Genomic DNA, 12211 nt, shown 5'->3' with positions numbered 1-12211 from the left:
GGGTGGGGGGGAGTCCAGGGCCATGGAGGGATTGTTCTTGCTCTCCCATTGTTTTCAAGGCTTCTCTCTTTCTCTGATTTGAGGATTAATAGGAGATTAGGATCAAGGGTTAACTTTGTGCTTCTCCTGCTACTGCACTTAGGAGGGGCTGGTAGGTGACTGTGGATGGCAAGGCGGCAACCTTCTGCAGGCACCATCTCCGGGCAAAGGCTCAACAAGTCCAATGATCGTTCCTTCTCTTTCCCTGGTGAGGCACTAGGAGGGTCCTTCTCCTCTTCTTACATCCCTCTCCTCTTGCTCTCCTTGCAGACCAGTGCTTTCCTAACTTCCTTTAAATGTCTTTCCTCTTGCAGATAGTGTAGACCTTAGCTAGAAAAACAGTCCATAACCGGGATTGCTCTTTACTGTTATCAAAATGAATACCCAGGGACTGGGCTTCTCCAGGGATCCGTTAGGTGTTGCTGCACTCAGAGCTATCCAAGGGTAGTTGGCTCCCTCCCTTCACTTCCAAGTGTGCTTCTCTGCCCTCTTCTTTTCTCCTCTGACTCCTGCAGGGCTGAGCCCTTTCCCTGCTAGGAGACAGGAGCGTGCCTGCAGGGATGGAACTGCCTGTCCTTGGGACTATTACCCCTTAGCTGGTCGTGGGAGCCTGAGTACTTTGCACGCCGGCCTTCAGCGGCCCAGAAGCGGATTTTTTTCTCTAGTTGATGTCTGCCTCCTTCCATGACCTTATAGTTCTTGGGGCCTGACTCTAGGTCTGGGGCAGTACCGGAGACAAGCATCAGAATGTGATTGTAGGTGAGACCTGCTCAAACCTTTGACTCGCCAGCATGTCAGAGACAGAATGTGGGGACTCAGGTCTCCCTGACTGAAGCCCTGAGATGCTAAGACTGTATGACCTCCAGGGCTGACTGTCCAGAGACCCAGGGAGGGCGCTCTCCACCACCACCCACACCCCAGTGATTTAGGACATTAGTCCAGCCCCCAGGGCCGGTGCTCACAAGGGACCTTCCCACCTCTTGCCCCCTACCTTTGCTAAGCTCCAGGGAAAAGGGGGAGAAGGGGACTCTCTGCTGCCCGAGGAAGGGTAGGTTTCTTCTGGTTGCTTTCCTCCGAGGTTAGTGATCTCAACTCCACTCTCTAAAGCGGAGCAAACAGCTGAGAGGAGGAGGCTCTTTTGGGGGGCTCTGGAGCTTTTTCAAGCTTTCACTCGCCCCCTGAAGGCTTTGCGCTGAGTAGGACGCGGTTCTCAGGAACTGTCTCCAACCAGGTTCTCTGGCGTGGGGGGGGGGCGGGGGGGGAGCAAAGCCCAGGGATGCTTAAGACTGGGAGGGATAACGTCCTCTCTGGCCTGGATCTCGGCCTCCAGGGATCCCGACAGCTAAAATGGGGGAGGGATCTCCCTTCGACGACTGATCGGCGCGGACCCTCTGGCACCAGGCTCCCCAGGGCCTGCGAACTGCGCGCCTGGAGACTTCTCGCAATCCGGATGCCCAACGCCTGGAGGCATAGAAGGCCTGGGCTTGGGCTGAGAAAGGGACCTTCTGCAACCGATGTCGGGGTACAGGCGATGAGGCTCCGAGCCCGGAGAAAACTGAAAGGCGAGATGACACACACAGAATCGGGGCAAACACTGGAGCCAGGACGAAACTCCGCGCCCGGGGCAGCAGGGAAGAAAAAAAACCTCGTGTCTAGAAGAAATAAAAAATCTGGGGTTGAAGGTGGGGGCTGCTCCTCGCCCTTCACCTCCATTGCCCCCACGAAGGGTTCCGAGTCCCTGGCACTGCTCTCCGCGAGCGCCTTCTTCTTCCCTCTTCGCTGGGCCGGTGAGCGGCGGCCGCCGGCGCCCCAGCAGCAGCTAGATGTCAGGCGAAGCCCGGAGCGCGACGCGCGGGGAAGGGAGGGGAGGGGAGGCGGCGGAGGGGAGGGGTGGGGCGGGGAGCGCGCGGGCTTGGCCAGTGCGGGGGGGGGGTGGTGGGTGGGCGGGCTGAGCCCGCGGACGGCGCGGGAGGGGGGAGGGAAGGGGGGCAGCTGTGGGCAGCGAGCCGGGCTCGGCCGCCAGCACTAAAGATGGAGAGGCGCCGGGGCCTCGCAGGGGAGGGGGCTCGGCGTTGACGTGGGACGCGGCGGAGGCGCCGCAGCCGGTGGTGATTTGCTAACCTCGCAGCAGAGAGGAGTTGAGGGCGATGAGAGCGGGTACTGCGAACTGCCGGGCGATGCCGCCGCTGCCGCCGTGATACCGAGAGCAACAGTTCCCAGCAACACCCCTCCCCGACACAGGCACACACCCCCAAGAGGCACGCACACCCACCCCCAGCGCCCGGCTTGGCAGCGGTGAGTGAGGGGCCGGGGAGGGGCGCACCGCTCAGCCGTAGGCGCGCGCCAGGGCGCCCCGGGGCTGGAGAGGTCCGAGGGGCGCGCTCCCTTCGGCCACTCGGCTGCCGGGCTTGTGCCTTATTTTATAAGGCTTGTTCCCTTCCTGCTGCGGCAGCCGTCGCCACCGCCGGTTGGGGGTCGGCTAGAAGGGGAGCCCCGGCTGTCAGCTTGGGCGCAGCTGCCTCCCCAACCTTCCGCTCTAGGGCACGGTCGGGTGAGAGGTGGGGGGCAGAGCGGTCTGCGGAGGCTGAAGGCGCGAGCGGAGGGTCGGGGAACCAGAGGCTTTGTACCACCAGGGGCCAGCGGAGGAGCCAGGAGCCGGTGGGTGCTCATATGTATGCGGACCGGTGCGCGGGCGCGATAGGGTTGTGGTTTATTTGTGTTTATTCGCCGGCCGGCTGGGAAGCTGGAATCGGAGGATCCGAGGAGTGGATCTGCGGGCGGAGGGGAGCAGGACTCGGATTCACTTGGGTTTGCTTTCTGTTTGAAAAACGTGGTGGGCTCTTTTTTTCCTGATTGGACTTGACCCCCCACCCGTTTTTTGGGGGAGAGGGGCGGCCGTGGCGGAGCTCCGGAGGGTCTCCCGGGCTCCGGGCCCTCCTCGGCTCTCGGCGGGACCGGCCGTGGCGCCGGAGCTCGCTGTGCGCTCCGGGCCGCGCTCGGTGGGTGCCCCGGCTCTGCACCTGATGCATTCGGGATGCGTTTCCCAACCTGGCGCGCCGGCAGCTCGCTCGCACAGCCCCTCGAACGCTCCCGCACGCGCTCGAAATGCGCACCATCTCGCCGGCCCCGCGGACCCAACGGAACGCACAGACGCTCGGTGCAGCGATTTACTGCCCCGCTCGCTGGGACGCTCACAACGTGCCCGGGCCGGGCACCCTGCCCGTCGCCGCCGGGGGTCACGGCCCTGGGTCGGAGAGGGAGGGCCGGCAGCTCCCTTCTCGCCTTTCCTTCCACAACTCGCTGTCGGGCTTTTGTGCTTCCCCTTCGCCGCGGGGCGGGTCCGCCTTCTCGCGCTCTCGCCTAGGCGTCCAGCCTGCCCGGACTCTGCCTTTCGTCCGGGTCCCTTTCGCTTTCCCTCTTCTCTAACCCGGCTCCTTTTCTCTCTGCCGTCTGCCTCCCCGGGAAAAGTTGCTTCCCCAAGTTTGCTGAAGTCGCTTCCAAGTCTCCGTGGGGGTGGCTGGGACTGGGGGCGTGTGAGAGCAAGATCGATCCCCGGAGCTCCAGCGGGTTAGCGCCGGCGTTCCTCCGCGCCGCCGGGCTGGGCGCTGCAGCCGGCGCCCACCGGATCCCGGGGCGCCGAGCCGTGGGTGGGGTTCGGGTGACCTAGAGCACCCTGATTTCCCATAGGACCCAGGGCGCTTGCTTTTGGGAAGGAATTCGGGTGGCCCAGCTTCCATTCTCTCGATGGCCCCTCCTAGTTCTCCAAAGCCCCTGGGTCTAAGGAAAGCGCACGCACGGTGGCAAGGCGCGGCTGAGTGGCAGGCGGTTCCACTCTTGACGGCCTTAGTTCCACCCCGGAGTGGGCAGCAAAAGTGTCTTGCCTAGCTGTTCTGTTAACCCTTTCTGCGTGGGATCTGTGGTTCTGGAGCCAATAGGGCTCCTTTTGGGGGCGGAGGCAAGCAGTGTTTGGAGAGCCAGGGAGAGCCTGTGTTCTGCTGTGCTTCCAGTTCGTTTCACTGCACCGTTGGCCACAGCAAGGCAGAGGCTGGGGGCCACCTGGATCTGGGTGATATCTTCCTAACACATCAAACGGATTCGGGAGCCCCAGAGCCCAGTTATTGATCCCAAACAGCGTTTGGGGAGAGGCCTTTGTCTCCCAGCCTGTTCTCTTTTCATACTAGTTTTAACACAGGGTAGATGCTGGTGCCACTCTCGCTTCTGGTGTCTCCAGGCATGTCCAGCACCAGCTGCTGCTCCTGGGCACAGGACTTCGGAGCCTGCTGCACGTGCTTGGAGTTCATGTACTTAGCGTGTGCACTGCTGGCTATAGGGGTGCATGTTTCCTATGATCACTTCCTGGGTCTTTCATAACCTACTCTCCTACATCTTATAGCTCTTCTTGCCCACTGGGCACTTGTGGGCCGGAGGTAGGTGTGGCATCTCATAGAAGTATGTGCACACGTGTTCAGTCTCCCTCTGTGGCTGCTGCGTGCACGCACACACATGCCCATGTACACACAGTCTAGATTTCGGATTGCATGTGCAGTAGCTCTGAGGCACCTAGGGGTGGAAGTAAGCCGAACTAGTGTGAGGATTATGTGTGTGTGTTCCTGTTGGTGCCTAAGTGGGGGGGGGGGGGTGTCAGGGTGTGGGCGGGGATCAGTCCCTCGCAGCCCTGAGAAGAGGGGAAAGGCAGAAGCCTGGAAGGTACTGGCTGGTGGTAAGATGGGCCAGAGGAGGAGAGCCTTGCTCATAGATTTCTGTGGGCCAGGACTGTAGGCTGCGAGGCCCAGGTAGGCTTGCCTGTGCTCCTCCCACAGCTGCAGTGATGGAGGATGCAGAAAAACTTTGTTTAGAAGATGAGGTTTACTGCACAGGGCGTTGAGAGTGAGATCCAGGGCTTTAGTTGACTAAAGGAAGGGGTTAAACTCTTATTTGAAGTGCGGGCCGACACTTCCTCATAACGTGTGTTGGTCTTGTTGCGTGTATGAGAGCCCCCACCCTGAGACTTCAAGGAAGCCCAGCACTCACAAGGCTTCACTGTGATTCCCGTTTCGCTCATCTAACAGACATCACAGAGCAGTGAATGAAGCACGTCCTGTGGCAGAATCTTCTCTTTACTCTCTTTCTATCTGGGCTCATAGAGGTAGAAATGCAGAGTTCTAGGGAGCCTCCCCCCCTTAAAATCACCAACACTGTCTCACTGGGAGGTTATGGGCGTGCTGTGTTTTTTGACTCCTTACTTTTAGGAACATTGATCTATCTTTTGTCCTCTCTTTTCCTGCCCCTCCCTGATCTCCTGTAGCCCTCCCAGTTGGCCCAGGACACCCACCCAGCCCCGCCACGCAGAGCCAGGAAGGAAAGAGAGCCTCATGCCTAAGCCGAGGGGAGCACCATGGATCTGACAAAGATGGGCATGATCCAGCTGCAGAACCCTAGCCACCCCACGGGGCTCCTGTGCAAGGCCAACCAGATGCGGCTGGCCGGGACGCTGTGCGATGTGGTCATCATGGTGGACAGCCAGGAGTTCCATGCCCACCGGACCGTGCTGGCATGCACCAGCAAGATGTTTGAGATCCTCTTCCACCGCAACAGCCAGCACTATACTCTGGACTTCCTCTCGCCAAAGACCTTCCAGCAGATTCTGGAGTATGCATACACGGCCACGCTGCAAGCCAAGGCGGAGGACCTGGATGACCTGCTGTATGCAGCCGAGATCTTAGAGATAGAGTACCTGGAGGAGCAGTGCCTGAAGATCCTGGAGACCATCCAGGCCTCAGATGACAATGACACGGAGGCCACCATGGCAGATGGCGCGGCCGAGGAGGAAGAGGACCGCAAAGCTCGGTACCTCAAGAACATCTTCATCTCGAAGCATTCCAGCGAGGAGAGTGGGTATACCAGTGTGGCTGCACAGAGCCTCCCTGGACCCATGGTGGACCAGAGCCCTTCCGTCTCCACCTCATTCGGTCACTCGGCCATGAGTCCCACCAAGGCTGCGGTGGACAGTTTGATGACCATAGGACAGTCTCTCCTCCAGGGAACTCTTCAGCCTCCTGCGGGGCCTGAGGAGCCAACTCTGGCTGGAGGCGGGAGGCACGCTGGGGTGGCGGAGGTGAAGACGGAGATGATGCAGGTGGACGAGGTGCCCAGCCAGGACAGCCCCGGGGCCACTGAGTCCACCATGGCAGGCGCCGTGGGGGACAAAGTTGAGGAGAGGGGCAAAGAGGGGCCCGGGACCCCGACTCGGAGCAGCGTCATCACCAGTGCTCGGGAGCTGCATTATGGGCGTGAGGAGAGCGCGGAGCAGCTGCCGCCTGCAGCCGAGCCTGGCCAGGGCCCCCCGGGCCGACCCGAGCACCCTGCGCCCCCAGCTGAGAAACACCTGGGCATCTACTCTGTGTTGCCCAACCACAAGGCTGACGCCGTGTTGAGCATGCCATCTTCTGTGACTTCGGGCCTCCACGTTCAGCCTGCCCTGGCCGTGTCCATGGACTTCAGCACCTACGGGGGGCTGCTGCCCCAGGGCTTCATCCAGAGGGAGCTGTTCAATAAGCTGGGGGAGCTGGCTGTGGGCATGAAGTCCGAGAGCCGGACCATCGGGGAGCAGTGCAGCGTGTGTGGGGTGGAGCTTCCTGACAACGAGGCCGTGGAGCAGCACAGGTAGGGCCCACTCGGGTCCCGCACCCCGCACCCCGCACCCTGCACCCCAGCCCTGGCCCTCTGGCTCGGACACACTGCCTTCATACCCAGCTACCCCCATGCCGTGGGGCCTGCTCTTTGTAAAGAAACCCCCACTTTTTCTTTTTTCTTTTTTTTTAAATTTTTTATTATATTATGTTAGTCACCATACAGTACATCCCCAGTTTCCAATGTAAAGTTCGATGATTCATTAGTTGTGTATAACACCCAGTGCACCATGCAATACGTGCCCTCCTTACTACCCATCACCGGTCTATCCCATTCCCCCACCCACCTCCCCTCTGAGGCCCTCAGTTTGAAACCCCCACTTTTTCTAAGTCCTGGGTGGGTCGGGGGACATACCCTTCATATGTGGCAAGAGGGCCTGGGGTCTTTCCTAAGCATTGGGGAACTCACGGGCCCAGCTTCTGACCAGGCTCTTCTCTCTTTTTTATGCTTTTGGGCTCCCATTTGGTTTTTCTGCTGTTGGGTCTGGTCGCCTTTGCCTGGAGTGACTGGGAGGGAGAAGAGGAAGTGGGATTGGGCAGAGGGTCTCCCATGGCCGGGCCGTGGCCATGTGGCCGGGTTTCAGGGACATAGGTGCCCAGGTCCCTGGGGAGTGCTGCCCGCCAAGGCAGGTGGTGTGCAGCTCCGGAGCAAGGCAGGGGCTGGTGCTGCTTTGGCCGTGGCCGTGTGCGCAGCTGCGGTTCCACCCATCATTCCTGGTGAACGTTGATCACCAGGAATGTTGCTTCCTCCCCCTCCTCGTTCTCTGCCCCTGCGAACACATTTAGAGGGAGTTGATTTACATTCAAGGGGGAAGGACGGGTATGAGAGTCTGGATTTTGCAGTCTGCAGTCTTATTCTTATCCCATCCTACTCACGTTGAATTAAATGCGACTAGGGGCCAGCACTGCTCCCCTCTGGCTTCTGTTTCTTTCTCTGTGACACGACCATTCACCGAGCTCCTACGGCAGGCGTGGTTCAATTCTTTTTTTTTTTTTTTTTAAAGATTTTATTTATTTATTCGACAGAGATAGAGACAGCCAGCGAGAGAGGGAACATAAGCAGGGGGAGTGGGAGAGGAAGAAGCAGGCCCATAGCGGAAGAGCCTGATGTGGGGCTCGATCCCAGAACGCCGGGATCACGCCCCGAGCCGAAGGCAGATGCTCAACCGCTGTGCCACCCAGGCGCCCCAGGCCTGGTTCAATTCTAAGTGCTTTACACGGAGTCATATTTTTGTTACAACAGTCCTCTGAGCGGGGGTGGGGGTGGTGGTGCTTCTTTCATGTAGGAAGATGCTAAGACCCTTTCCTGGGGTCACATAGATGGTAAGAGACCGGGTTGGATTCAAATTCAGGTCTTAGCCTCCTTGCACTTTGCCACCTCTTGGAGTCGCTTAGTGCCGAAGAGGTTCATGTCTACACAACAGAGGGTTTTGAGAATCGTTCCCGTAAGGGGCATGAATACGGACAGAATCAGTGGTGGGTTTAGCTTTTACTTGGATCTGTTGTAATGATGTGTCATTTTACCCTCTGGTCCCTGGGTCAGGTGAACGGTGTCAGCAAGGCTGCTTTCGCTGTCATCCACGATAATATTTGCTGCACACCCTCTCGCCTGCCGTTTTGCCAATCTTGGGTGTACTGTGCCCTTAGCAGCCCTCTTCCTCCACCTGCTCCTCTGTTGCTGGTTCAGGTACCGGAGAGGGGGTGTGAGTGAGAGGGTGTGGGGGCCGGAGAGGCGCCTGGAGGTCGGCTGATCACCTCAAACCCGGCTGGAATCTGCTCCGGCACTGTCTGATCAGTGGCTCTGAGGCTGACTTTGTGGAAAGTGCCGCTGAGCTAAATGCAGCCGAATTTTTCCAGCGGGTGCGAAAAATAACCGCCAGCGAGGTGTGTCTTCTTGATGCTCGTGCCACTCGGAAATAGACCGAGGATGTGTTTGTTTTTGCTCAGACTTTCCTAAAGAGGAAACCCCCCTCCCCAAACTGGACCGGATAGATCTACCGTCTGCTCCGGATGTGAATTCTTTCAGATATGTGCCGTGAGAAATGGGCTATGGTGGAAAGTAATTTTATTTCTGGCTCTCCTCCGGTCCTGGTTGCTTCTGTACCTGGGTGGGCTCCAGAAGATACCACCCTCCCAGCAGGTCCAGGCTCCCATTCTGTGGGACCCTCTGTCCTCTGGGGAGAGGCGGAGGCCTGGCTGTGTTACATTCACTGGAGATGGGCCATGCAACTAGCCACATCTCTCCGTGGGAGCTTGGGATCCTCACATAATCTTTCTGAGCTTGTTTTACTCTTTTTAAAATGGAGATGGGGTGCCTGGGTTGTTCGGTGGGTTAAGCGTCCGATTCTTGATCTCGGGGTCACGAGTTCAAGCCCTGTGTGGGGCTCCACGCTGGGTATGGAGCCTACTTAAAAAATTTTTTTAAATGGAGGTGGTCTGTTGAGTGTTGTGTTGAATTGATGAAGTCACATCTAGAAATCCCTAGGGCAGTGAGCGAGTGACACATTGTAAGCATGCAGGTGATGACGGACCCTTTGGTCTCCCATTCTGTTTGGGTCTCTGCATGGCCTCCCTACACTCTGAATTCTAGAGTGTGGCGTCCACAGTGCTGCCTTACCCCCGGGGCCGTGCTGGCCGTGAGGCGGTGCGGAGAATGTCCCTGTCCCTGGGCGCTTATGACGGGGAGGTACTGGTCCAGGGATCCTCGGCTGTGGGCTGCTAACATGGCAAATGTGCTTTGGACTGAGGGTGAAAAGTAAGCTGTTGCAGCCCAAGAAACCAGAGCCTAGGGCAGCGCCGTGGGCAGAAAGCTGTGGGGACTCGAGAAATCAAGGAAGGGAGATGATGTTCGTGTGGCTGCCCCCTGGCTCCTGGTCAGATGCACTTTGTGGGAGGCTTTTGCCCTGTCCCTCAAAACTCCTAATTCCGGTTCTTCTCTGTACCTCCCCGCACATGCCACCCAGTAGCACAAACAAGAGGGCAAGACCAAACAATCAGGGGGGATGTTGGTGTCAGGATGCTGTGCAGCTGGCTGTAACGCAGCAGCGATGAATGTGAGAAAACAACAAGCTACAGGTTTCGTTTTATTTTACTTTGAAGCCACAGACTAAAGCGTTGCTGAAGGTTAAGTACCCAGTCGTTCTTGTTGCCCGGATCCTTGGGGAACAGAAGGGCATGGAGAGGGGAGAGGGGGAGAGGCTTGGGAGGCGGCATAGGTGGGAGAGTTCGGTCTGAATCCCGTCACTAGGTTGCCTCGTCCCAGGCAAGAGAGAGAGCCCGAGCTGCAGACAGAATAGAACAGCCAGGCGGTGCTCCCCGCGGTGCTCGGCAGGAAAGTACAGGCAGCATCCCCTGTAGCTGGACCCATGGAAAGACAAGACAGAGGCTCCTGGGGTAAATTAAATGGGGCTCCCTTACCTGAAGGATCCAGAAGGTCCGCAGACCCGAAAGACTAGCAGCGTTCCACAGGCAGATGCGGGAGCCCGCTCTGGGCGCCATAGCCTTCTTCAGGTGCTCCCAGCGTGGGGGACAGTATCTGAGGGAGGGAGGGTCACAGCAGGCATCCGGAGAGTTGGACTCTCCTTCTCTAGGTTCACCTCTCTCTGTCTCTCTCTGTCTCTGCGAGACTGGAGCTTTTCTGCACGTAGGCTTATCTGGATCTGACAAGCTAGGGATGAGCTGGGGACCCGCTTCCCTGAGCCTGGTGCGCCTTCCCCTTCTCAGAGTCATACACACAGGTTGTCGAGGTGACAGCGGACGGTGTGATTGGTTCAGCTGTGAGCACAGTCCTCGTTTCTAGCCCTCAGTCTCCCCAGGCTCGCACAGCCCCGTCTGAAGACAGTTTGGAATGGAGTGCTGTGGAACCTGCGCCGAGTCTGTTCCCCCCGGGGGCCTCTGGATCTTCTCCAGCAGACCCATAGCCCGGCGACGGCGTGTATCCCGCGCACACACAGTAGGAACTCTTGCCTGGTTCTTGAAGGGATGCTCGGGAAACACAAGGAATGATCTCAGCCAGCTCTCTGGACCCACGTGTGCAGCCCTTCCCAGAGGCTCCTTGGGGCCAGCTCTAGGGTGCACGAGCCACATAGTTGAGATGGCAGATTTCTGCCTGGCTCTTGGCCTCGGTCTCTCTCAGGTGGCCACTGCTCCCTTTTCAGTGGCTGACCACGTAGAAGGCCGGCAGCTGTTGACCTTGGTTTTGGCCACTTTGGGGAGCTTAGCAGTTGCCCTTACTCTTGGTCGCCTTTCATCGTTGTGCCGGCTTTAGGCTCCTCTGAGGTCAAACCCAGCTCTGCGGGGAGAGTGTGCTGTGTAGTCATGACAGCAACAGCAGTAATATTAACAGTGCCTTTGATCAGTGGTCGCGCTTTCTTCTTTGCCGAGCACTTTTCATGACTTTCTCTGTCTCTCCACCCCGCAGGCTCCCCGAAGCAGGTCCAGGTCCATCATGCCCTACCCGTAAATATGAAGTCTGAGAAGCTCTGAAAGCTAAAAGGTTTTGTGCAACTCATTTAGTGGCAAAACCTGATCTGAACTGATGGAAGGCTATATTTATCCTGCCTATTTTGAATATTCATATGTTTTGCTACAAAAATATTAATGTGTTTGATTACGGAGTGCTTCCCTAGACTCCTCCGGGACTGGCAGACACTTGTGGGCCCCCTTGTACCTTTCTAGAATCCGAACAGTTTGGATTTCTGAAGTACCCAAGGGTTTTGGATCCGGGATCGTGGACCATTTTCAGCCCCACCTTGCAGACAAGGAAAAGGAGCTTTGGAGCCAGTGAGTGACTTGCCCAAGGTCACATAGCTATAAATGGAGAGGGTCAGGAGCCCAGCTCCCCTTCTGCTGCCCAGTCTTGCGTGCGCTGTGTCAGGCCATATAAGCACATGGACACGGCCATTCTGGGGCTGATCCATCTGACCTAGTCTTTGGGTGCCAACACCATCCCTCCGTTACCACCATCAGAGGCCACAGCCATCTTCCTTGACGTCAATCCTAAAGGTCAGGTGGAGCCCGACTTCTCTGAGGAGCTATTTGTGGCTATTCTGTCATTCACAGATTTGCCCAAATCCTTTCTGAATCCATTTCTATTTCCAGGAAGTGTCCTTTTGGGGGTGATGAATGACTTACGTTTATCACCTCCTGGACTCCTGGAAATCTGGCCTTTGGAGAGCTTGTTAGTTGTGAAGTTGGGAAGATGGCAGGAGGCTCTGTGGTGTTTGCTGTGCCCAGCTGGGGTGGAGGCCAGGCCTCTAGACTCTGCTGTGTGGTTTTTAGCTCCTTGACCATTGTTGGGCTCTTTTTCCTTCAGAGCTTAATTCCTTCCTTCCTAAAACAAGGATGAGCTGTTTCTCCATTGTTGAGCTCTTTAAGAAGTTCCCTTAACCCCTTGTGCACTCACTTCCATCTTCTTGAGGTCCTTTTGGCTAATGGCATTTTGCTGTCTTGGATTGGCAGTCAGCCAGCTAAAATAGGGGTCC

General features: G+C 57.6%; 1 protein-coding gene across 3 annotated transcripts in view; it reads left to right on the top strand.

Annotated features, from left to right (window-relative positions):
* Positions 1 to 2028: 2028 nt before the first annotated feature.
* Positions 2029 to 12211, top strand: part of ZBTB16 (zinc finger and BTB domain containing 16) — a 183185-nt gene continuing 173002 nt past the window's right edge. Inside the window, exons 1-2 of one of the 3 annotated variants that reach the window (XM_045797815.2) lie at positions 2029 to 2334; positions 5345 to 6702. In XM_045797815.2, coding sequence (XP_045653771.2) covers positions 5435 to 6702 — 1268 coding nt within the window. In that variant the 5' untranslated portion in view covers positions 2029 to 2334; positions 5345 to 5434. Of the gene's footprint in view, positions 2335 to 2575; positions 2698 to 3387; positions 4467 to 5344; positions 6703 to 12211 lie in introns of those variants that run through there. The other 2 variants (XM_087868421.1, XM_087868422.1) reach the window with 2 other exon arrangements.

This window comes from Ursus americanus, chromosome 16, assembly GCF_024610735.1.
Source record: "Ursus americanus isolate L20-20 chromosome 16, mUrsAme1.1.p, whole genome shotgun sequence".
Taxonomy (NCBI): Eukaryota; Metazoa; Chordata; class Mammalia; order Carnivora; family Ursidae; genus Ursus; species Ursus americanus.
Note: the sequence above shows the minus strand (reverse complement) of the source record. Positions and strands in the feature narration are given on the sequence as shown.